Source organism: Cetorhinus maximus, chromosome 4 (assembly GCF_964194155.1).
Source record: "Cetorhinus maximus chromosome 4, sCetMax3.hap1.1, whole genome shotgun sequence".
NCBI lineage: Eukaryota > Metazoa > Chordata > Chondrichthyes > Lamniformes > Cetorhinidae > Cetorhinus > Cetorhinus maximus.
Window position 1 is genome coordinate 169,699,695 of NC_135882.1, and position 26,841 is coordinate 169,726,535.

Sequence of the window (26,841 nt, forward strand, 5' to 3'; positions counted from 1 at the left end):
TTGTATTTTTGCCTGTGTTTTTCTAATTCCTAAATGTCCCCCCCATTGCAATTTCATGTATCTCATTTCCATATCCAAATAGAATAACAACCTGATGTACTCCCATCCATCTTTCACCTGCTGGAACCTGAAACGGTCACCATTTTCTCACTAACACATTACCCTTAAGGTAATAACATTCTGGAATACATTCTGCCTCTTTCTGAGTAAGCTGTCTGATATAACTGTTTTATTCATGGAACTTTTTTCTGTAACTCTACCAACTATCTTGAGGTAAACGCCTTTTGTGCATTCTCTTTCATTTTTTCTTCCTGAACAATCTTATTAAAGACAGTGTCAAATAATTGAATTTCAACAACTTTCCCCTGCCTTTTCACTTTCTGTTCTTCCTGTTTCAATCTGTGAGCTTGTGATCTTTTTACCACACAATCTGGAAACAATCCAGGTTTCTCTGTCTGCAGCACTTCTGTTAAAAGCACCTCTACCAGCTGCTCAACTACCATAGGCATCACCCACATCTGTGACCCAGCTATATGATTACCTAAAGTAAATTGAGCCTCTGCAATGGGCAAATTTTCCACTACTCCAACAATCACTTCACCTGTTTTCCACTTGGAAATTCCTCACCTGTTTTCCACTTGTCCTTTCCTAGACACCATCCAGGGCAAAGCACCTTGCTTGATTGGCACCACATCCACAAATTCACTCCTTCCACCACTGATGCACAGTAGCAGCAGTGTGTGCCATCTCTAAGATTCGCTGCAGGAATTCACCAAGGCTCCTTTGATAGCACTTTCCAAACCCACGACCACTACCATCAAGAAGGACGAGGGCATCAGATAGGTGGGAACACCACCACTTGGAAGTTCCCTTCCAAGTCACTCATCCTGACTTGGAACTATATTGCCGTTCCTTCACTGTCGCTGGGTCAAAGTCCTGGAACTCCCTTCCTAACAGTACTGTGGGTGTACCTATACCACATGGACTGCAGCTGTTCAAGAAGGCAGCTCACCACCACCTTCTCAAGGGGCAACCAAGGATGGGCAATAAATGCTGGCCCCGTCAACAAAGCCCACATCCCATGAATGAATAAAAAAAACGTACTCTTTAAATTTACCTTCCACAATGGAATAGGTTTAGCATCTCCATGAACCTGATTTATTATCACCTTTTCCTGCAATACTCCCTCTGAACAACAAGTATCACTATCCCACAGCATTAATGATTGACTAGCGCCGTGTCTCTTAAAATTTTAATATCTTTACCCACTCCACCCTGTACACACCCTTTCACAAATAAAATCTTTAAACATTTCTGCAACCTGCTCCTCAGAACTCCCTTGGGTAAATTGTGAACACATTCCCACTTCTTTACCTATCACTGATTGTTCCTGATTTACCTGTACACAAACCACTGTTTTTTCCTGTGCCTGAACCTCAGAACCCACAGTACTTCTACTTCCAGAACTTTTCTGCATCCCAATAATTCCAACAGATTTTCCCAGTAGTTTTCAACACATTGACTTTGTGTGCCCAACTGTATTACAATGAAAACACCTCAATTTTCGAGTGTCACTTCTACCCTCAGCACCTTCCTCCTTAGTCTGAGAAAAAAACTTCCTGGGAATTTCCACTACTCCTCTTCCCTGACTACCTATCTTCCTTCTACCTTCCGACAAAAAAAAGGGTAAGATCTATGAACTAACTCATAATCATCAGCTATCTCTGCTGCTGGTCTTACCATTTTAACCCACTGTTCCTCCACATGAGTTCTCACTACTGAAGGAATTTAATCTTTAAATTCTTCCAAAAGAATTACCTCTCTAAGAGCTGATATGTTGGGCAGGTTTTTCTGGTTGGCGAGCGGGGACAGAGCCTGATCGCTTACACGTAAAATGACGCGAAGATACGTCGGGCGTGCGTCCCGGTGTCACCCAGCATCATTTAGATTTTCAGTTAGGCGGGCACGCAGCCAATTTGGCTGCGTGCCCACCAAACTTTCAACAGCCTATTAAGGCCATTAAAAAACTAATTAACTTGATTGATGGACCTGCCTGACCAACCTTAGGGTTGGCGGGCAGGCCGGGAGCCCAGGCAGGCCACGGAAAAAGCATGAAACCTCGTCCACAGGCGGGATGAGGTTTCATGAGGGCTTTTAAATGTTTATCAAATGTTTAAATAAAAGTTAAGGAGACAATGTCACATGAGGGGACATGTCAGGGAAATGTTTTTATTATCTTTCTGTCAACTTTTGAATTGAAGCCGCTATCCTTGTGGCAGCACTTTGCCTCAGGGAGATCTGTGCGCTCTTTCGCGTACATACAGCCGAGGGAACCCCACCCCGCCCACACGGAGCGCATAGCGCTTCCTGGCGCACATCACGCTGGGTGGGCCTTAATTGGCCTGCCCACGAAAAATAGCGGTGCCCCCCCCCCCCCCCAAACTGAGGGTGCCTATCGGAAGGCCGGTCACTGGCGCCCGCACCTGCACTTCCCTCCCAACGGGGGGAAAATATTCCCTGTTGTCTCTACCTTTATTGCCCATATCCACCAGTCAAAATTACTTTGTGTTACTCTCTCAAACTCAATATAAGTTTGCCCAAGCTGTTTCCTTATGTTCCTAAATTTCTGCCTGTGTGCCTGAGGAACCAACTCATAAGCACTCAAAATAGCCTTTTTTACCACGTCATAATCCACTGACATTTCTTCTAACAGTGAAGTATAAACCTCATTAGCTCCACCCACTAACCTAGACTGTAACAGCAATTTCCAGTTTTCTTGTGGCCATTTGATCTGTTTAGATACCTTCTCAAATGAAATAAAGTACACCTCCAAATCTTTTTCCACAATCTTCGGAAGAGCTTGCACAAATTTAAACATCTTCCCTGGGTTTTATCATCAGGTTTTTTTCATCAGCAGAACCTTCCTCATCATCTGAGGTCTCATTTTTAAAGTCCAGCTTTTTAAATTGGTACTCTGTCTCTTTCCTTCTCCTCCTTTTCCATTGCTAACTTTTCCCTCTGGAGATCAAGTTTTCACATTTCCATTTCTTTTTGAAATGCCCGCTCCTTTTCTCTTTCTTTTTCTGCTGCCTCTAGGTCAAGTCTTTTCATTTTCATTGCTTGTTCAAATTCAAGCTTCATTTGTAACTGAAGTCTCACTACCTCCAGCTGTGACTCACTTTTGTCAGGTATCTCTTCCAACTTAAAATGCTGTGCTATTACTTCAACTATGTCTGCTTTCTTTGCCCCTACAGGTAACCTCAATTATAACTTATCCGCCAACTCTGTTAGCTTACCCTTAGATACTTTTTGTAACCCAATCAGAGTTATATTTTCTACTTCCAAAAATGTTTTAGCCATGTATACAGCAATTTTTGCAGTCTCACCACTTTAAAATCCCTCACACCAACTCCTGAATTCAAAGTACTTCTCACACTTGTAACCCAACTCCAAACCAATCAAGGGATTTCAAATATCCCACAAAGAGCCCCCAATTTATTAGGATGCGGCAGATGATATGTGCCAGGTGGATCAAATCCACGAGGGAAACTTGATCCCACTATCACAATGGTTTTGCAGCTTGTATTTATTTTGAAATACGTGCTCTGAATTCAGAAGTAGTAAGCCCACCAAGACTTTAGCGATTTAAAAAAAACTAAATTAAAATACTTATTAACAAAAGATGAGATTTCAAGCACATACATAGGTCTACAAATTATTATGATAATAACTCCTAAAATCCCTAATTAACCTGGCTCCGAGTCACACCCCCTTTAAGGCAACGGTCCAAAAAATAGATGGGTACATCATCCATCTCCCACACTGGCACTGACCACCTGAGGTCATTGCCTGTGTAAGGGCTTATAGGTCCGAATGCAACCCCAGGAATCCCTCATTCTGTCCCTGGAGCTGCCTCTCCATGAGAGTCGCCACTCTCTCAATGGAGGAGGCAGTGTGCTCAGCTATAACGGTCAACATAGTGCTCACGCTCCACATGGATTCCTCCATCACAGAGACCATGGCACACAGACCTCATGGATCTCCGCCAGATCCTCCTGCACATCTCGTTAGACATCCAGCATCTGCCGCGTAATGGATGACTCCAGAGGCTCATCATCAGCCTTCGACTGAGCATCGTCCTGATCCCCCAACAGTCCTCCGACTGCCGGCACCCTGGGCACTCTCTGCCTCCGCCTGCACCTCAAGCAATTGTGAAGTGCCCTCACCAATGTGCAACGAGATACTAGCCACTGCTCTAATGCCCACCAAGGTGCTGGTACCTGCACTGATGCCTGCTTCAGCAATTGAGTGAGATGCAGGTACAAATGATGCCCAGTGGTCCTTGGTGTCAGGGATCGCCCTTCGGAGCCTGGAGATCGGACGCCTGCTGGCAAACCTAAAAGAGGAAAGAAGGACTGTCATTAGGTAAAGTCATCACACTGTCACTGTGCATGTCAGGCACCCTGGTGAGACAACAGAGATCTGCATCATGGTGCCCTCATCTTCCAATGATCAATGGGGACTGCAGGTTTGAGGCTCACATAAATGAAGACTACACTAGAATGGTTGCACAAGCTGAAATTCTCACCTCTGTGCACTGCACTCTTACCTTCGACTGGCACCCATGCCTCTCCACGCCCGGCTGCATGTGGGGCCTGCCAGCCCTCCAGTTCCAGGGCATCTTGCTCATACATCGAAAGGATGAGGAGGCTAACAGGGCTTCTGCTGGTCCATGACCTTTCTATATTGTTATGGGCAGTCTTCTCCTGGAACAACAGAGGAGCATTGATTAGTCCGCTCGCTACCTGCAGTCCCATTGCAGCCTGGCCAACCCCAGCTGAGGAGCACCTGGTAGGGCACTTCCAAGTAGTGGCACTCGAGCCGAAAGGCATTCAGACCAAGCAGCCAGGGCTCACCCCCTTGGCCAGCTCCAGCGTGATTGACAGTTGGCACTCAGACTCTAGCACCCCTGAAGTCCACAATGTGACGGCCAGACCTTAACACATCTGCACACTGACCCATGCCAACATGGCACTCGCCCTTCCTGTGCACAGCAGGTCATTGAAGCGCTTCCAGCACTGCACCCAGGAGCGGCGCACCACATCACGGCTGCTGACCAGCGCTGTCACCTCCTCACATTCCCTCTTGCTGAGGCACAGTGGTCTCCTCCTCCTCATCCCTGGGGACAAGGGTGTCCCTCCTGGCAACCACCTTCTCCAGGAGGATGGCGAGGCACTCATCAGAGAAGTGGGGGGGGCCGAGTGCCCTCCCAACTTGCTCTCCTGCCTGCCGTGCCCAGCTTCACTTGGGTCCATCAGGAAATGTCCTCTGTGGCAGCCTTCCAGTGGCTGCCCGGGCCACTTTTAAACCTGGACCCAGCGGCTGACAGTTCCCCGCCCCTGCTCAGCCCTCCCCAGCCAGTGCGGAGCTGCATTTCATGACGGGCGGACTTTAATTAGCCTGCCAGTGTGCAATCGTGGTCGGGGCCCGATCGTGGGTGTCGATTGATTTCGCAGCTGCTCTCGGGCCTACCCGCTGCACCTGCCCAACGAGGGAAAATCCTGCCCAGAGATTTTTACAGCATGGAAAGAGGCCCTTCAGCCCATCATGTCTGCACCAGTCATCAAGCACCTATCTACTCTAATCCCATTTTCCAGCACTTGTCCCGTAGTCTTGTCTTCTGCCACAACTCTATCCAGGAATGAATTGTATGCCTGTCTCGCGTTGTTGACTTTTGAACTACCACGAAATAGCTTTAAACAATTTTAAGCCACTTTATTAACTTTAAGACAAAACGTCTTTCCAGATAAAGATGCTGTACAACCTTGTCTGGGGAACTCAAAATTTCATAATTGATTGATTTGTTTGTTCTGAAATTTGTCAGGTTAATTATCTTCCATGACAACTTCTTTGCTTCTCTGATCTCCTAAAGTCATTGTAAGCCTGTGTTTTAATATGGTTTTTTAACTGGGTGAACAAGCTTGTGTTTTTCCTTTGTTCTCAAGGCCTACAAATAGCTGTGTTATCTCTGACCTTGTTCTACTTTGCTTATCTGTCCTTTGCCCTTCCCTACAGAGAAACAATCTGCCCAAGGCATTTTTAAGCAATAATAAAATCCACGAAACATTTTTGGCTTGTTTAACATCAACCTGGCACGCTTCTAAATTTGGTCAAGTTTCCATAGTCCTTGGCTCCTGTGGTGTTTCAGGACAAACAATCCCTCGTCACTAGACCGTTAATAACAAATTAGTCTGCCTGTAATTTTGTCTTTTAAAGGTTCATGAGTTATCCTTGTGATCCATAGTGCAAGGCAACCTTGATAATCCAGGGTGTCAATCTATCTCACAGTTCCAGGGCAAGTGGCACCCTGACAATAGACCTTGTTTTATTCCTCCTTGGAGCAGGCTCAGAAAAGCCCAATACCCTTCCTTTGCTCCATGCATTGTGGTGGAGCAATAGGGAGGGTACAAGCACTGCCTCCGCCACTTTCTTCAAAATTTTGGAATTTTTATTCATTCACGGGATGTGGGCTTCGCTGGCTGGGCCAGCATTTGTTGCCCATCCCTAGTTGCCCTTGAGAAGGTGGTGGTGAGTTGTCTTCCATGTGGTGTAGGCACACCCACAGTGCTTTTTGAGGCTTTGTAGCGGTTTGATACAACTGAGTGGCTAAAGGACCTTAGTGAACCAGAAGGGTTTTCACAACAATCGACAATGCTTTCATGGCCATTATTAGACTTTTAATTCTGGATTTGTATTGAATTCAAATTCCACCATCTGCCATGAACCCGAAGCATTATCCTGGATCTCTGGATTACTAGTCCAGCGACAATGCCACTATGCCATCACCTCCCCTCAACTGAGACAGTAAAGAGTAAAGTAAAGGACAACCCAGCAAACAGGGCTTCCTCCCTGCCTAGGTGGTACAAAAAAATCATGCTCCTAAACCTGACAGCTTTCAATGTTTTCATGTTTTCTCAGATTGGCCATATTCAGGTGAAATTTGTTGCGGGTTTCCTATTTTTCTTGGTAGATTTGTAAACATTTTAGAAGTATTTTTTTCCTTTTAGTGGAAATGAATGTAAAACATAATTATGCTAGCCAGTTGCAAACTCCAAATAGAAAATGAAATTGTTTGTAGTTGTAATCTACAAATACTCCTGACTGTATTTTGATCCATGTAACTTTGGCATAGTTCATAGCTTCAAACCGTAGCTTCATTTAGGAATAGAAAGCGCCCAGTGCTTTGAAATCTTCATAGATTTTTAGTGTTTGAATTTACAAACTTGCTTATGCTGCTAGGGTAATAGCTGCTATGAAGCTATTCTTTGGATTTGCACTTGTTCATGCTCTGGGAGATGTTTTTGATATATCAACGGTCTGGACCTGTGCATAGGAGGCAGATAACACAAAGCTTGGGAATATAGTAAACAGTGGGGATCACAGTGACAGACTTCAGAAGGGCATAGAGAGACTGCTGAAATAGGCAGAGGCACTCAGGCCAAGAGGGCTGTTGGCTGGATTTCCTAGGTGCAGCGAGACATTGACTGTACTCATGTGGTCATCAAGGCTCCCTCAGTGTAGATGAACACCTTTGTGAACAGGAAAGGGTTCCACTAACTGAATGTTCACGTCATCTGCAACTGCCATAAGTGGATACTGCAGGTGTGCACAAGGTTTCCAGGAAGCTGCCAAGATTCCTACTTGGACAGTGCCAGTTGTCTCAACCCTTTAGCCCACCCAAACATCTTTATGGCTAGATCCTGGGGGACAAGGGGTATCCACTGAAAACATGGCTTCTGACCCCTGTACGCAGCTCCAGTGCACTGTTAGAGGATACATGCAACCATTGCCATATGACTGCAAGGGCCATCTTTAAGCAGGTTTTGAAGATGAGGTTTAGATGCCTCGATCTGGGGAAGCCCATCAATACGCACACTCAAGGGTATTCTGCATAATTGTCTGCTGCGCATTGCACAACCTGGCAGAGTACTGCTAGAACCAGTGGAATGCACTGAATGAGCTTTATCCTCATAGGAGGGGGATGAGCATGAGGTTCGTCAACAGTGCCGGCTGATGAAGATGACGCCACAGGACCCACTCACTGGATAGCAACATGAATGGCAGAGAGACCTGCAACACTTTGATCAGCAGACACTTCATATGAGGTCAAGTGCATGGGGCCACAAAACCATTAAGTTCTCCTAGAGGTGCCCTTGCTTCACCACCACTGTACCCATCAGCACTATACACCAAGAACTTCTGTCAACACAGACGTCATGAGGCACTCACCTTTACAACCTGACCATAAATTGGATTCCACATTTGGTCACTGTTAACTGTTGCACAAAAATAAATACACAAGTCATTATACATTGCATGTCAAGACCTTTAACTCTTGTAAACCATTAAAGATTTCTGCTTTTAACAAATAATTATCACTCAGTCAAACCCAAAGTGCTAGCCCGTGCATTTACATGTTTATTTATGGTTACTTCTGTGGGATGCTCTCCCTGTGCTTGGGGTTAATGTGGAGACAACCAGCTGTCTTTCTTGCTAGGGTGCACGAGGTGGCCATGATTTACATTCTCTGACTGCTTGAGCCCTATTGGGGCCTGGCACATTTGGGGTTGTCTGTATCTGTGCAGGGGCCACCTCAGTCATCAGACCAGCTTGCAGCTTTAGTATCACTGTCAAAGGGGCCGAGTGATAAAAGCACCTTGAGAGGAGTCTCCATTGCCTTCAACCTACCCCTCCTCAGCTCTTTCAGATCCCACATACACTCTTGCGGTTTCCCGGAGCAGTTCAGCCTCTGGCAACAGGCAGATGCTTGGCTGGCCCATTTCACCCACCGATTGCTCTATACATTAAATGAGAGCATGCTGTAGAGGCCTGTGCTGTGCTCCATATATTTCTTATGGCGGTTACCAGTCTCTCAATGGAGGACACCATGTTGGAGAAATGCCGCTTTGAATAAACCAAGGCTCGCAATCTGCTTGAAGCTGAGCATCGCTGGAATTCTCCTCACTCCCCTGAGGGAAAGTGCTGCAGCTGTCATAGATTTATAGGAAAAGAGAAGTGTTAAAAGTGAGAAAAACATTGCAAATGATGCCTTGAGAGATTTTGGTTGCTTTGAACTGGCATTGGTGTTCTTGATTGTTATTGTGATGTTTCCCGGCCTGCAGATAATAATGCACATTAGTACCCCATGCACGTTCCCTATGATGCTGCAGTCACAACATTTTCCAATAAACTGCCATGGTCACTTGGACTATTCTGAATTCAGTATATTCTCAGAATCAAAATACTGCTCAAAGTTTGAATAATGTAATTGAATGAAATGTCAGATAAACCATAAATACCTTTCTCAAAATCATGCTATTTGATGTCAAGGAAATAGAGTCATAGGACCAGACTTTCACAGAGTTGGGAAGATTGCAGATTGCACAGACCTTTAACAGTGGTGGATGGGACCCGATTCCAGGATTCTCATCCCCATTCCTAACATCCCTAATTTTCGCTGGCACTTGAGAAGGTTGCTGGCAGAGAGCCTACACTCCGCATTCCTGACCTGGCCAACTCCATTGCAGGGGTAGGCATCTCCTAGCCCCCAGCAATTTTTGTGGAGTTGGGCCAGCTTCTCAAGGACCCATTGTTCATGGCTGCTCAGAGAAGTCGTAAGCCATAGTCTAGATGTGGGGAACTTTTGAAAGGTAACTTCAAAAGATCCTTACCCATGTTCCCCATACCAATTCCTGTCCTACACCCACCCACCCCCAATGCTGTCATACACTCCATGTCAACCCATGTCCCCCCGCTCTCTCCCACCCACCATCAATGGTCCCTCATACCCTGCATGTCAACTGATAGCACTTCCATGCCGATTCACCCAGCATACACTTTGAGCAGAACCAATGAACCCTATAGTAACAATGGCATGTGTGGAAATGCTTTAAAAAAAAAGGCATTCATAATTTTCTTAACAAAAACTGCTGTTACTAGAACCCTATAAAAGTGTCAATCAACTAGACCTTTAAGGTATACTATAAGCACTTGACACCTCTTTGTCTTGTGTAAGTTGAGCCGTTGACAAAATAGATCTAAGAAAAAAACATTGAGTTGTCAATCAAGCACTGTTTTCCCTTTTCTGCACCTGTTTCAACAAACTAATGGAAGCCTGGCTTCAGCAAGTTCTAGTTCATTACCACTTACTGCACATAAAAGTTTTCCCTCATTTTTTTATTCATTCATGGGTTGTGGGCATCACTGACTAGGCCAGTATTTATTGCCCTTGTTCAGAGGGCATTTTAAGAGTCAAAACCACATTGCTGTGGGTCTGGAGTCACATATAGGCATATACAGAGCAGGTAAGGACGGCAGATATTCTTCCCTAAAGGACTTTAGTGAACCAGATGGGTTTTCACAACAATTGACAATGGTTTCATGGTCATCATTAGACTCTTAATTCCTGATTTTTATTGAATTCAAATTCCAACATCTGCCATGGCGGGATTTGAACCCAGCGCCCCAGAGCTATTCTGGATGATTAGTCCAGCAACAATACCACTTTACCATCTCTTCCTCCCTCATGGGAAAATATAAAAGCAAGTGTACTATCGTTCAAACCTTTATGAGGCTGTATGGTATTTTGCCTCTTATCTAATTCACATTTTAGCAATTCTCAATCATATAAAAACACTTTTAAAACTTTATGCCTCCCAAATCTGTTATAAATCTCATTTTGAGTATTGGGGTGCCTGAAATCAACTCTAGACCTAACATCACTGTGAGAGTACCATTACCCCCAGGACTGCAGCAATCTAAGGAGAAGATTCACTTCCTCCTTCACCCAGGGGAAGAATTTTCATCCCAATAAGTAGTGAAAACAAAGCCGGGTGTACATGTAATTTTGTGCAGCCAGCCGATACGCCGGCTAGCTGCCACCATCCTGCTCAAGCCATTTTCCCATAGGTGAGATCGAGGGTGAAGGGCTACCCACCTGCTAGCTGAGGGTAGCTAATTGAGGTAAGCTAGAGGCCAATCAATGCGAATTATCAGAGGAAACTGAAGGCCTCCTGGCAGCAAACTGGGGGTAGGAGGTGGTGGGGGTGGGGTACAGTGTTTTACACAGACTCTGAGGCCCTCCCCGCCTACCTGGCCACAGCTGTGGTTGCAGGCTGCCCTGTGGAGGATTTCCCTGCAGACCCAGTAGGGATTGGCAGTGAATGAGGCCATGCCAGTATTGTCCACATCCCAAGAATGCATTTTTTTAACAAATCAACTAAATCTCAAGGGAATGTGTTAGCCTAATTACATTGACTCTTACTTGTGTTTACTGACAGAATATGAATTGTTTTTGCATACATTAATTTGTTGGTCAATTTATGCTGCAAAGGCAATTTTATTAAGTTCCTTGATTCTTCAATTCATTCCTAGTGTTACTTTTTAATTGCCTTCATGGGATTAGTTTTTATTAAACCAAATTGGATTAACCTAATAAAGCTTACAGCATTTCCTTATTCACAGCATACATGCTAATGCTTTGCATCTATTCTAAAGTCAATTATGGTTTATCACAAATCAAAATAATATGCTGGTACCACAAAACTTCCAATGGTTGACTGCTTTCTATTGATACCTCAAAAATACAAAATTCTAACATCAATATCTATAAAGTAAAATGACAGGTTAATATTTTCATACAAATTATTCATAAGAACAGAGTCTACTTCAAACTTAATTGTCTTCTCTGTACTGACTTTGATGATAGCCGTGTTTGCTTTATTCATGGACTTTTTAACCATGATTTGCTATGAAAATGCTTTGAACTGAAACAATATTTGTTTCAAAACGAATTGTAATGTTTTTACAAGCTGTAGGGCTGGATATGTAATTCAGAAAAAAAAATATGAAGGGCTAATAGATACAAATAATCTGTATTCAGGTGTGATATCTAGGCAGTGTAGAGACTGCAAAGGATTTTTGTAATAAACCTGTCTAAGTTTGTTCTGAGAGCATCATGAGTGTTCACTGACTGTGTGCAATTTCAAAGCATTACTTGAGATCATTCAGTAAGAGAAATTTAGAGAAATGCTCTTTAATCAGACTGAGAGGACTTGCTCCAAAATTGGTGTCTTCTAAATGACAGTTTCCAATAGCATGGTCATTAAGCAAAGGACTGGCACATAAGTCTACTTCAGTGTAACTAGGTGATACTGAATCCAGGGGCAGAATTTTTGCCCTGATATGCAGTGAGAACAGAGGTGGGTGGACATAAAATTTTGTTCCACCAACCAGCATTCCAGTTTGCTGTCACCATCCCTCCCTGAGCCATTTTTCCAGAAGTTGTAACGAGGGATGAAGAACTTTCCATCCACAAGCAGCAGGTAGTTAATTGAGTTAAACTAAAGGCCAATTAGGGCTAATTATCAGAGGCCAACTGGAGGTGCCCTCGTAGCAGCATACAGGGATGGGGGTGGCAGTGCTGTAGACATACTCAGAGGCCCCACCCACCTACCTGACCATAGCTGTGGCAGCAGGGCCACCCTGTGGAGAATTTCCCCTCCACAATGGTGGCCCAGCAGCTTTGGCCGTTTTTTTATTTCTGATTGGAAAGTTGCTGAGAGGGAGCCTCAAGATGGAGGTGCCAAGGCTCTCTCTCTCTTTCTCTCTCTCCCTTACCTGCAATGACTGGAAGTCCACCTATTGGCCCTGCAGCTTAGAGAACCCACCTACCATCCTTAATTGAATGGTATGCATGCCCTCTGGCCACAAACTGACCAGTCAAAGGAAAATCACTGTCGAGAGACTGATCTTGAAGCAGTGCGGGGTTAGAACCTCCATTTAACCTTGACATGGGATTCCGACCCAGACCACAAAATCTTGCCCCAGATATCAGTTGTTTCTGTTGGGGGAGAGTAAAAGGATAATACCTTTTAGAGTTTAAATTCCTTTCTTACCAGGGAGTGAGAGTTACCTATACCCCTCTTGGCAGGTTATCTGTTCACTAGGGATGTTGCATTGCTGGTATAGGGTCAGCTTAGGTAAAAGCAAAATATTGCAGACACTGAAAATCTGAAGTAACATTGTCAGCGCTGACTCACTTTATTTCAGAATTGTCCTGATCCTCAGTTCCATGTCATCGTTTGCATCATCAGAGGTTGTAACAAAAATCTTTTCTTTTTTCTATGGGGTGTCAAGAATTTCAAGCTTCAATGGCCCATAGATACGCTAAATGTTTACCAAACGTTTTCTGTTTTTATTTCATCTCAGAAAATGTAATTTCCAAAAAGAATAAGGCTCGATAAAAATATACTTTTAGGAAAATAAATTGTCCTGAATGAAAGAAACGTTATCCATAGGTATATTTTTTCCTATGGTGACTATATTAAAAAGAAAATAGTCCATTGCAATCTCATGATTTTACTGATTTTAAAGGAAAGAAAGTAACTGCCTTTATGTGGTTCTTTCTGTGAGTTCTGTGCATCTGAAATATTTCACAATTAGTTATTTTGAAGTGTGGTCACTGTTGTTTGATCTTTAATGTTAGAGTTTTATTCAACAACATTTCTCTACTTCTGTATCTCTGGAGAGAAAATGTTTTCATTTGTTTACATTATAAGTAAATAGCATTAAGTGGACTCGAACACTTGAAGGAAATGGCACTTTTTTTCCTCTCAGGGAATGATGCTCCAGAACAGCTGCAAAGACCAGCCTTTATGGATTATTTTGACAAACAGGAGAAAAATACTAATCCTCTGGGAAATTGTAACCAGAATCTGCAAGAGCCTTTTCACAAATCAAAAAATCCTTTCCCTGATAATTGGAAGGTACCACAAGATGGGGACTTCGACTTTGTAAGTAGAGATTTTGAATGCAGTAATCTTATATAGTCTACCTAACAGAGAGATAATGTCTGGTGTCAGTACTTAATGTTCATTATAATATCGTTTGCTGATGTGACATAACTATGAGAGCAAGAACCACTGTGAGGGTCATATCAATCATACAAGAGCTAAGTACTTCAAATCTGGAAAACTGAACTAAAAACAGAAAATGCTAGAAATGCTCAATAGGTCAGGCAACATCTGTGCAGAAAGAAACAGAGTTAACGTGTGAGGTTGGTGACCTTTCTTCAGAACTAGTCAGTTAGGAGGAACATATGACTTTGGAACTATCATTTCCAAAGCTTCTCACCACTGGGTGTTTTCCTCGACTCATGTCTAAATTTGTTGTACACTAATTAATAGAGATCGATTATTCGTCAACAACTTCCTTATCAGTGTATCAGACGATTACCAGGTCGCTGAAAGGTGAACTAGATGGACCTTGGCATTTTTCATTTAGCAATTCCTATGTTCTTATCCAATTGAATACCAGTAGCTGCTTTAAAGCAGTATGACCTAGTCATGCCAGGTTATGCTGCCAAATTCATATTTGGGCCTTCTTAGATAAAGTACTGATTCACTTCCTGGCATCTAAATGCTGTCTCAAAACTTAATGTTTGCACAGAGCTGATAGGTACACTTAGCATTTTTGGCAGTTTGTTTTACACCAGTTGCAATTGTGCTGCAACAAAAACAAAGTGCTGGAAAAACTCATCAGGTCTGGCAGCATCTGTGGAGACAGAAACAGAGTTTCGAGCCCAATGTGACTCTTCTTTGGAACCGAAAGAGGTAAAAATGTGATGGGTTTTATGCCGGTGAAAAAGTGGGGAGGGGAATCAGGTGGAATAAACGGCAAGGTCCAGGACAGGTTAAAGATGTCATGGAACAAAAAGCAAAGGGAGTGGTAATGGTGGTAGTAGTAAAGAAACAAAGCATTGGTCCAGAGTAGGTGTTAATAGCAGAATAAAGGTCAGCTCTGTCTGAAAGCAAAATCATGAAAACTCAATACAACCTGGCACTTCGGGGTGGGGAGGTGGGGGGGTGGTGGGGAAAGAAAATTCAAAATGGAGAACAGAGTTCATGGTCTGAAGTCGTTGAACTTGATATTGAATCCAGAAAGCTGTGAAGTGCTTAATCAGAATATGAGGTGCTGTTCCTCCAGTTCATGTTGAGCTTCACTGGAACATTGCAGGCTGAGGACAGAAATGTGAGCATGAGAGCAAAATGGTGAATTGAAATGGCAAGCGGCTGGAAAGTCGGGGTCATGCTTGCAGACTGATCAGAGGTATTCCAGAAAGCGGTCACCCGGTCTGCGTTTGGTCTCCCTAATGTAGAGGAGATCGTGCAGTGAGCAACCAACACAATAGACTAAATTGAAAGAAGTACAAGTAAATCACTTCTTCGCCTTGAAGGACTGTTTCAGGCCTTGGACAGAGAGGAAGTAAAGGGGCAGGTGTTACACCTTCTGCAATTCCTGGGAAGGTGCTGTGGGAAGGGGATGGGGTGTTGGGAGTGGTAGAGAAGTGAGCCAGGGTGTTGCAGAGAAAACCATGCTCTCAGAAAGCTGATATGGGACAGGAAGATGTGGTTGGTGGTGGCAGCATGCTTCAGGTGATGGAAATGGTGGAGGATGCTCCTTTAAATATAGAGGCTGCTGGGATGGAAAGTAAGGACAAGGGAAACCCAATCATGGTTCTGGGAAGGGAGGGGGTGAGGGCGCAATTGCGGGAAATGGGTCAGACAAGGTTGAGGGTCCTGTCAACCACAGTGTGGGATGGGGGAAATACTCGGTTCAGGAAAAAGGAAGACTTGTTGGAAGCGCTGTTGTGGAAGGGAGCATTATTAGAACAGATACAATGGAGACTGAGAAACAGAGAATCAAATGGAGTTGCAGCAATTGTACTGTGGTTGGTTTGAAGCAAAATTTTTTTTTCTATTCATTTAGGGGAAGTGGGCATTGCTGGCTAAGCCAGAATTTATTGCTGGTCCCTAATTTTTTTAAAAATTCATTTACGGGATGTGGGCTTCACTGGCTGGGCCAGCATTTATTGCCCATCCTTAGTTGCCCTCGAGAAGGTGGTGGTGAGCTGCTTTCTTGAACCGCTTCAGTCCCTGTGGTGTAGGTACACCCACAGTGCTATTAGGGAGGGAGTTCCAGGATTTTGACCCATCAACAGTGAAGGAATAGCGATATAGTTCCACGTCAGGATGATGAGTAGCTTGAAGGTAAACTTCCAGGTGGTGGTGCTCCCATCTATCTGCTGCCCTTGTCCTTCTAGATGGTAGCCGCTGTGGATTTGGAAGGTGCTGCCTAAGGAGCCTTGGTGAGTTCCTGCAGTGCATCTTATAGATAGTACACACTGTTACCACTGTACATTGGTGGAGGAGGGAGTGAATATTTGTGGATGGGGTTCTGATCAAGCAGGCTGCTTTGTCCTGGACGGTGTCAAGCTTCTTGAATGTTGGAACTGCACTTATCCAGGCAAGTGGAGAGTATTCCATCACACTCCTGACTTGTGCCTCGTAGATGGTGGACAGGCTTTGGGGAGTCAGGAGGTGAGTTACTCGTTGCAGGATTCCCAACCTCTGGCCTGCTCTTGTAGCTACAGTATTTATATGGCTAGTCCAGTTCAGTTTCTGGTCAGTGGTAACCCCTAGGACGTTGGTAGTGGAGGATTCAGCAATGGTAATGCTATTGAATGTCAAGGGGCAATGGTCAGGTTCTCTCTTGTGAGAGAGAGTATTCTCTCCAACCTGATTTTTTTTAATAAGCTTCTGTATATTCCCAGCCTAATGAATGAATTCAGTGCAAAACCACATTATTGCCAACATCAAAAAGTAACATTTACCCGTCTGGTGCCAAACCTATAGGCAGCGTTCTTTCTAAAGTTTTTTTTGTTGTGCATGGCCTATTCGTTTAAGTGTGTGGGCCCTTTAAAATTTTTGCACAGTTGTGCATGTATGTTAACTTAAAGGGATCGACTTGTGCTCAGCATGTGCGGGAACCTCTGGGCTGCTGTGTGGCCGTGCAGCTTAAGGGGAACGTGTTTGTGGGGTAGAGTTTCCACTATTTATATCGTGCAATTCAGGTGAAATTGGCAGAACTAACACAAAAGATCAGGGAATTTGAAATGTAAGTGAATTACACCTACTTCTCTTCATGTTCGATATGCTCTTTTATGTTAGTTCAAGATTCAATTTGCCTGAATCAGACCCCATCCCTCGTCACACCCCCAAGACAATATTGCGTGATTCTGCCAATTGCTGTGGTTCCGGAAAGTTCTTCAAATTGTGCTCTTTTTCTTAGGTGACACCTTTTTAAAGTCCCTTCATATCTAAATAAAACATTTAACTTATGAAGAAACTGACTTGCGTATACCAAAGAAACTAATAAATATCTGCAGCTAGTTTTTTAAAGTGATTTTCAGTTCCCTTTAAATCTGGTTACTGTCAGGAAGACTGGATGTTCTCATTAAAAATGCTTATATTTGGTGATAACCTCACTTTTAGCTGTGTTAATAAAACTGCACACTCTTAAATACATCAATGGATACTTTTAATAGGGAAAAAAAGAAACAATCACTTTCAATTACACTGCCCTATTAAACAGGTTCATTGAAAATCTCATATTTATGATTAGGCAAATAAATTTCAACAGAACGTTGAACTGTAATCTAACCAGCAAAATTTCCCAGTTGCACCCAAAGTGGAAACTCTACCCCATTATACAATGCAATCATATAAAATTGAGCCTCGTAGATTCAGGTATAAATAAATTAAAAATGACATTTTTATGAGTGTTAGTAGGCTTTTTGCAGCTCCGTGAAGAAATTATTTAATGGAAGTTTTGGTTTCTTTGTTAGTGGTTGCAGCTATTTATTTCAGCTAAAGCTCGCTAGTGAGAAGCATTGCATTTGATAGCAATTGCTTTTGAAAAAGGTACATGTACAGATCAACAAGGTGCTGGAAGGGGATTTTGATGGCACTATCATGCAGTGCCTACCAATGACCTGCTCACCAATGCTCAATTTGGTGTTAGGAAATAGAGACGGTTTAAGAAGTTATATTTGTATTTGTGGTTGTTCCAAACTAAAGAAGAAAGTCCCCAAAATCCGGGGGTGTGGAACAGAAGAAAGTCCCAAGAAGACCTTCTAGTCAAAGGAAGGACAGGAACCTGGAAAACGTCCTGTTAAGTAGAGAGTGAGGAGCAGAGGAAGTCTTCAAGCTTAAAGGAAGAAGAGCTGCAGGAAGCACATTCCAAGTGGTATAGGCTTGTGAGAAGTCAGAAGGTCCAAAGAGTCGGCTGAAGGTCTGTAACTCTTTGCTATGGGCATGTGAAGTAGTGGTGTACTGTTGGTGGCTGAATCAGTGAGAGAGTGTGCGTGGAAGAAAGCTTGAATGCATGTGGTGACCCAGAGGGGAGAAACATTGGAAGGCAAGTTCAAAAGCCTGGAGGTGGACCCTTATGGAAGGTGTCTGAGAGACAGCATGAGAAACCCTCATGTGAAAGACTGAGTTCAGTGAGACTGGTTGGCTCATGGTGTGACAAGCATCTGCGGGGTTGCTGATGAAAGATTCATAGCATCTGTTTGGAATGGCATCTGTCACTTGGTTTCAGAGTGTGGTGTGTCTGACCATAGGTTACCAATTGGTTTACATGGACTGTGTACTTACTGTGAACATTAGAGTATTAGATAGTTTTTGTAACTTGTGTTATCCTTACAAATCTGTATATATCTATGAAGGTATCGTGTGGTTGATGGAGTATTGTAATATAGTTCATCTTTTCTTGTTTAATCAATGTTTTATTATTTTGTTAAAAGTTCATCAGCTGACCCCTGTGACTCTGTTCAGTAACCACTCTCCACGTATCTAAACAAAAATTAAAAGTTAGGATCTATCAAGCCGGGTTCCACCCTGGGATCAGGCTTGTCCAGTAGTAACATCAGGTGGATCATAATATTGGATTCTACCAGGAACAGACCCGAGGCTTCAGACCCCATTATAGCATTGGTCCAAACATGGAAAGAAAGGTGATTTCCCAGAGTGAGGAGCCCCAGTAAAATTGAAGTCAGTAGGAATCGGGGGGAAAATTCTCCATTGGTTGGTGTCTGCACAAAGGAATATGGTTGTGGTTGTTGGAGGTCAATCACCTCAGCCCCAGGACATTGCTGCAGGAGTTCCTCAGGGCAGTGCCAAGGCCCAATCATCTTCAGCTGCTTTATTAATGAACTGCCCTCCATCATAAGGTCAGAAATGGAGATATTTGATTATGATTGCACAATGATCATTTCTATTTGCAATTCCTCAGACAATTAAGCAGTCTGTGCCTATGTGCACCAAGACCTGGAAACATTCAGGTTTGGGCTGATAAGTGGCAAGTAATATTTGAGCCTCACAAGTGCCAGGAAATGACCATCCCCATCAAGAGAGAATATACCACTGCCCCCACTTGACATTCAACAGCATTACCATAGTCATATTCCCCACCATCCAATGGTGTCCCTGGGGACACCATTGACGGAAACATAACTAGACCAGCCATGTTAATACATGGTCAGAGGCTGGGTATTCTGCAGTAAATGACTCACCTTTTGCTTCATCCACAAGGCACAAATCAGGACTGTGACAGAATACCCTCCCCTTGCTTGAATGAGTGTAGCTTCAACAACACTCAAGAAATTCAACAACATCGAGGACAAAGAATCCTGGTGGATTGGTACTCCACCTACCTCCATTGACACTGACTCCCTCCACCACCAGTGCACAGTGCAGAAGTGTGTACCATCTCTAAGGTGCACTGTAACAGCTCACCAAACCTCCTTTAGAACTTTCCAAACCCTAACCTCTACCACCTAGAAGGACAAGGGCTGCAGATGCTTGGGAACATCACAACCTGCAAGTTCTTTTCCAAGTCACACACCATCCTGACTTGCAAATATATTGCTGACTCAATATCCTGGAACTCCCTCCCTAACAGCACAGAGAATAAGGGCACTCGCTGCTGACCATGAAATAAGTCTCACTAAGCGATCAAGCGATCTCTGGTGAGAATGTCATCTCTATCGCAGTGCAGTGATACTGATTGCAGCATTCTTTACTGGGAATTCCCAGTGTGGAACTGGAGTGATTCATCAGGCTGTCCAAGCAGGAAACAAACATTAAAATAAAGTCACTTCTAAAAGTTTTTATATAGAGCAAATTAAAGATTGGGATATACACATGAGTGAAGGTAAAATATTCTGAGAACTTTTTTTAATAAAAACTTTAATACATTTTTTTAAAATTAGCTTAAATAATCTAATAATTGTCTAACAGCATTCCATGGTTATTAAATTATATTTTCAGGGCCAGTATGTTGGTCAAAATGTATTAATCACATTGCCATTAAAAACTCACTTACACCTGATTGAACAAAGTGCAGCTTTTTATGGGGCTTCTTAAGAGTGACGTGGAAGTGTTAGAGTTGAAATTCTCAGTGGTTTCAGTCATTGCCGGCACTGGGGGTTGGCGGTCCACACCGCAGCCTGTGTCGGAGCCCTGAGGGATGAACTGCAAATCAGGACCTCTCTTAATCTGTGAATGCCCAACAACCTGAAATCGCAGTCTGTTGCAGAGGGATAATGATGGCGAATGCTGCCAACTCACTGCCAACCCACTCCCCCTGCAAACCTGCCACCAACATTGCCCCCCATGCCCCGTCAAAATCTGACGGTGTTTGCATCACTGTATACTTCATGTTGTTTCTCACTGCCTATGGCAATGGCCCTCCCCAACCCTTGATCTGGTTGTCTTTATATATCTATAACCAGTATGTGCAAATTTCTAGTTGTAAAATTTTTCTCAGGAAATTTAATACTTTTTTTTATTAATTCATGGGATGTGGGCATGTTGCTGGCGAGGCCAGCATTTATTGCCCATCCCTAATTGCCCTTGAGAAAGTGCTGGCGAGCTGCCTTCTTGAACCGCTGCAGTCCATGTGGCGTTGGTACACCCACAGTGCTTTTAGGGAGGGAGTACCAGGATTTTGTCCCAGCGATGGCGAAGGAACGGCGATATATTTCCAAGTCAGGATGGTGAGCGAGTTGGAGGGGAACTTCAGCGGGCAGGTGTTCCCATCTATGTGTTGCCCTTCTCCTTCTAGATGGTAGTGGTCGTGGGTTTGGAAAGTGCTGTTGAAGGAGCCTTGGTGAATTCCTGCAGTGCATCTTGCAGATGGTACATACTGCTACTACTCTGTGTTGATCGTGGGGGGAGTGAATGTTTGTGGATGTGGTGCCAATCAAGCGGGCTGCTTTGTCCTGGATGGTGTCAAGCTTCTTGAGTGTCGTGGGAGTTGCACTCATCCTGTCAAGTAGGGAGTATTCCATCACACTCCTGGCTTATGCCTTGTAGATGATCGACAGGCTTTGGGGAGTCAGGAGGTGAATTACCCATCGCATGATTCCTAGCCTCTGACCTGCTCTTGTAGCCACAGTATTTATATGGCTAGTCCAGTTCAGTTTCTGGCCAATGGTAACCCCCAGAATGTTGATAGTGGGGGATTCAATGATGGTAATGCCATTGAAGATTAAGGAGTGATGGTTGGATTTTCTCTTGTTGGAGATGGTCATTTCCTGACATTTGTGTGGTGTGAATGTTACTTGCCACTTGTCAGCCAAAGCCTGGATATTGTCCAGGTCTTGCTGCATTTGGACATGGACTGCTTCAGTATCTGAGGAATCGCGAATGGTGCTGCACATTGTGCAATCATCAGTGAACATCCCTACTTCTGACCTTAATTTGGATGGAAAGTCCTTGATGAAGCAACTGAAGATGGTTGAGCCGAGGACACTACCCTGAGGAACTCCTGCAGTGATGCCCTGGAGCTGAGCTGACTGACCTCCAATAACCACAAACACCTTCCTTTGTGGCAGGTATGACTCCAACCAGTGGAGAGTTTCCCCCCTGATTCCCATTGACTCCAGTTTTGCTAGGGCTCCTTGATGCCACACTCAGTCAAATGCTGCCTTGATGTCAAGGGCAGTCACTCTCACTACCCTGAGGAAATTCTAGTCAATGGTAACCCTCAGGATGTTGATAGTGGAGGATTCAGTGATGTTAATGCCATTGAACGTCAAGGGGTGATGGTTAGATTCTCTCTTGTTGGAGACGGTCATTGCCTGGCACTTGTGTGCCACGAATGTTACTTGTCAGCTCAAACCTGGATGTTGTCCCCAGGTCTTGCTGCATTTGGACATGGACTGCTTCAGCATCTGAGGAGTCACGATTGATGCTGAACATTGTGTAACCATTGTGCAACTCCAACCATCTTCCTTTGTGCTAGGTATCACATCCATTTCAAAATATATTTCAGTCTAGAGGAAAATGAAGTACTTAAGTTATAATAGAATTTGCTCTCCAGTAATTAATTTGAACATGTCCCTTTTTTTTACCTGACTGAGTCAGCTATGCAGTTCATTCCTAACAAAGATTGAATATTGTTAATGTTACTACTTTGCTGCTTCAGAAGCTTCATTAGAAGGTGAAGCAGATTTTTCGATTATCTGTTAACCGGTTTTCTGATTTACTACCTACTCAGTTGGTAGTGTGACCAAAACAAGATTTTTATTCTTTATTAAGTAGGGGGAAAATAGTCAATTTTTTATGTTAAACTTTGCAACAACCTACTGAAAGCTGACTGTGTGAGGGAACAGACTGATCAACAGTAGTTCTCAGAGGATAAAGCTGTAGAGATAGGGAGGAGCAAAACCATGGAAGGATTTGAACACAAGAATAAGAATCTTGAATTTGAGGCTTAATGAAGTTTAGGATAAAGGTAGTAGAGTTTTGAATGAGCTGAAGTTTATAGTGGGTGGACAATTGTGGGCTGGCCAGGAGAGCTTTTGAATATTTGAGTCTGAATGGTAACAAAAGCAGAGATTAGGCTTTCAGAGACAGATGCGTTGAGACAGGGGTGGCGACCATTAATATTATAGAGGTGGGAACTTTTTATGCTGGAGAGGCTATAGGACTGGATGCTCAGCTCAGGGTCAAATAGGAAACCAAGGTTGCCAACAGTCTTGTTTAGCCTAAAAGATGGTCATTGCCTGGCACTTGTGTGGCACGAATGTTACTTGCCACTTGTCAGCCCAAGCCTGGATAATGTCCAAGTCTTGCTGCATTTGGACACGGACTGCTTCAGTAACTGAGGAGTTGCGAATGGTGCTGAACATTTTGCAAACATCAGCTAACATCCCCACTTCTGACCTTATGATGGAAGGAAGGTCATTGGGCTGAGGACATTACCCTGAGGAATTCCTGCAGTGATATCCTGGAGCTGAGATGACTGATCTCCAACAACCACAACCATCTTCCTTTATTCTAGGTATGACTCCAACCAGCGGAGAGTTTCCCCCCTGATTCCCATTGACTCCAGTTTTGCTAGAGCTCCTTGATGCCACACTTGGTGAAGTGTGGCCTTGATGTCAAGGGCAGTCACTTTCACCTCACCTTGGGAGTTCAGCTCTTTTGACAATGTTTGAACCAAGGCTGAAATGAGGTCAGGAGCTGAGTAGTCCTGGCGGAACCCAAACTAGGCGTCAGTGAGCAGGTTATTGCTAAGCAAGTGCCGCTTGATGACACTGTTGATGACCTCTTCCAGACCTCTCTTCCACTCAAGAGTAGAGTGATGGGCGGTAATTGGCCTGGTTGGATTTGTCCTGCGTTTTGTGTACAGGACATACCTGGGTAATTTTCCACGTAGCTGGGCAGCTGCCAGTGTTGTAGCTGTACTGGAACAGCTTGGCTATGGGCATGGCAAGTTTGGAGCACAAGTACTGTTGCGGGTATATTGCCAGGGCCCATAAGCCTTTGCACTATACAGTGCCTTTAGCCATTTCTTGATATCACGTGGAATGAATCGAATTGGCTGAAGACTGGCATTTGTGATGCCTGGGACCTCCGGAAGAGGCCAACATGGATCAACCACTCGGCACTTCTGGCTGAAGATTGTAGCAAATGCTTCAGCCTTATCTTTTGCACTGAGGTGCTGGGCTCCCCCATCATTGAGGATGGGGATATTTGTGGAGTCTCCTCCTCCAGTAAGTTATTTAATTGTCCACCACCATTCATGACTGGATGTGGAAGGACTGCAGAACTTAGGTCTGACCTGGTGGTTGTGGGATCGCTTAGCTCTGTTTACCACTTGCTGCTTATGCTGTTTGGCACGCAAGTAGTCCTGTGTTATAGCTTCACCGGGTTGACCTCTCATTTTTAGATATCCCTGGTGCTGCTCCTGGCATGCCCTCCTGCACTCTTCATTGAACCAGGATTGATCTCCAGGCTTGATGGTCTAGTGGGGGATATGCCGAGCAGTGAGAATACAGATTGTGTTCAAGTACAATTCTGCTGCTGCTGCTGATGGCCCACAGCGCCTCATGGATGGCCGGTACCGAGATGCTAGATCTGTTCGAAATCTATCCCATTTAGCATGGTGGTAGTGCCACACAACACGATGGAGGGTACCCTCAATGTGAAGGCGGGACTTGGTCTTCACAGCGACTGTGCAGTGGCCACTCCTACTGATACTGTCATGGACAGATGCATCTGCGGCAGGCAGATTGGTGAGGATGAGGTCAAGTATGTTCTTCCCTCTTGTTAGTTCCCTCACCACCTGCTGTAGACCCAGTCTAGCAGCTATGTCCTTTAGCACTCGACTAGCTCGGTCAGTAATGGTGCTACTGAGCCACTCTTGGTGATGGACATTGAAGTCCCCCACCCAGAGTACATTCGGCACCCTTGCAACCCACAGTGCTTCCTCCAAGTGGTGCTCAACATGGAAGAGAGTTGATTCATCAGCTGAGGGGAGTGAGGGTGGGTGGGCGGTACACGATAATCAGCAGGAGGCTTCCTTGCCTATGTTTAACCTGATGCCATGAGACTTGATGGGATCTGGAGTCAATGTTGAGGACTCCCAGGGCAACTCCCTCCCGACTGTATACCACTGTCCTGCCACCATCCTGAGATGGTGGTGGTGGGACCTGGGACATTATCTGTAAGTATGATTCCGTGAGGATAGCTTGACTATGTCAGGATGATTATGTTGTTTGACTAGTCTTGTGAGACAGCTCTCCCAATTTTGGCACTAGCCCCCAGATGTTAGTAAGCTGAGTTTGCAGTTGTCTTTTCCAGTGCCTAGGTCAATGCCGGGTGGTCCGTCCGGTTTCATTGCTTTTTGTGACTTTGTAGTGATTAGATACAACTGAATGGCTTGCTAGGCCATTTGAGGGGGCATTGAAGAGTCAACCACATTGCTGTGGGTCTGGAGTCACATGTAGGCTAGACCAGGTATGGACAGCAGATTTTCTTCCCTAAAGAACATTAGTGAGCCAGATGGGCTTTTACAACAATTAACAGTGGTTTCACAGTCAGCATTAGACTTTTAATTCCAGATTTTTTTTATTGGATTCAAATTCCACCATTTGCCATGGTGGGATTCAAACCCAGGTTCCCAGAGTATTGCCTGGGTTTCTAGATTACCGGTCTAGTGACGATACCACTACGCCACCGCCTCCCTGTTTAGGATCAAACAGACCAATAGAATAAGATACTTAATTTAACCTAAATGCAAATTTGAAACTGTTCTTCAGGAACATTTTGTCACTCAAAAGATAATAATCATTTGTAATCCTCTGCCAGAAAATGTAGTAGAATCAAAAACATCAGGGACTTTCAAGATGCATGAAGTGAATCAAAATTCTGGAGGAAGGAGCATAATGGTGCAAATGATTTTTTTTTAATTGCTTAATGTTTGTTATGTTCTAATGTTATATCCTAAGTGCAGAGATGCTGCGGTGGTGTTTGGCATGTCTGCAAAAAAGATTGAAGTGCCACATTGACTCTCAGTCCCACAATGTCTTCAGTTTAAATTCTGCACCATTGTCTTCAAATCCCTCCATGACTGTGCTCCTCCCTGTTTTAGTTAGCTCAACTTTCCTGAGATTTCTGCATTTCTCACTCTTTTAAGCTCCATCATTAGCAGCTGGGCCTTCAACTGCTTAGGCCCGAAGCCACAAAGTATATACGGCACTGAAACAAGCCATTTGACCCCACCGTTCCATGTCTGTGTTTGTGCTCCACTCAAACTCCCTAAACTTCTCTGTCTCTCTACCTCTCTTTCAGGGCACTCCTTAATATCCAACTCTGACCAAGCTTTGTCAGTTCTCCTGATAATTCCTTTGGCTCTATGTCAATTTTATCTGATTACAATCCTGTGAAGTGCTTTAGGATGTTTTTCTATGTCAAGGGCTCCATAAATACACAAAAGTTATTGTTGTGGGTCCCATGAACTGATACCTGTGTTCTATCACTTTTAGGATATAATGTGCATTATAGCTACTTCAATAGAATTTTCACTCAGCTAGTTACAATGCATAATCAAATACATAGTGGCAAGGTAACGATAGAAAGATAAATTTCCATAGAAAAGAAAAGCAATGTGACAAAGAGGGTGCAAAACATTAACTGCCTTATTACAGTTAAGGGTGATTCAAGTTTCTCTGTGTTCTCCTCTTGTATTATCAAGTAAAATATTGCACTGCCAGGTTGAGATGAACGCACTGCTGTGGAACAAAGAGTATACAGTAAACAGCTTATTTGTATTTGAATTGAATGGCTGCAACACTTCTGACAAATCCATTTTGAAGGACAAGTGAGGTTGATCCCCGTTTATCAGCAATGGCCATATCATAGTTACAGGAGGGATTCAGTTGATAAAAGCGAAAAACCACAGATGCTGGAAATCCAAAACAAAAACAGAAACAGAAATACCTGGAAAAACTCAGCAGGTCTGGCTGCATCGGCGGAGGAGAGCACAGTTGACGTTTCGAGTCTTCATGACCCTTCAACAGAACTAAGTAAAAATAGGAAAGGGGTGAAATATAAGCTGGATTAAGGGGGGGGGTTTGTTGGGACAAGC

At 44.0% G+C, this 26,841-nt stretch overlaps 1 protein-coding gene across 2 annotated transcripts in view; it reads left to right on the forward strand.

Annotated features, from left to right (window-relative positions):
* stk3 (serine/threonine kinase 3 (STE20 homolog, yeast)) overlaps positions 1-26,841 on the forward strand; it is a 417,867-nt gene that overhangs the window by 326,004 nt on the left and 65,022 nt on the right. For both annotated transcript variants that reach the window (XM_078541121.1, XM_078541122.1), the window contains one exon: positions 13,678-13,853. In XM_078541121.1, the coding sequence (XP_078397247.1) occupies positions 13,678-13,853 (176 nt within the window). The remainder of the gene's footprint in view (positions 1-13,677; positions 13,854-26,841) is intronic.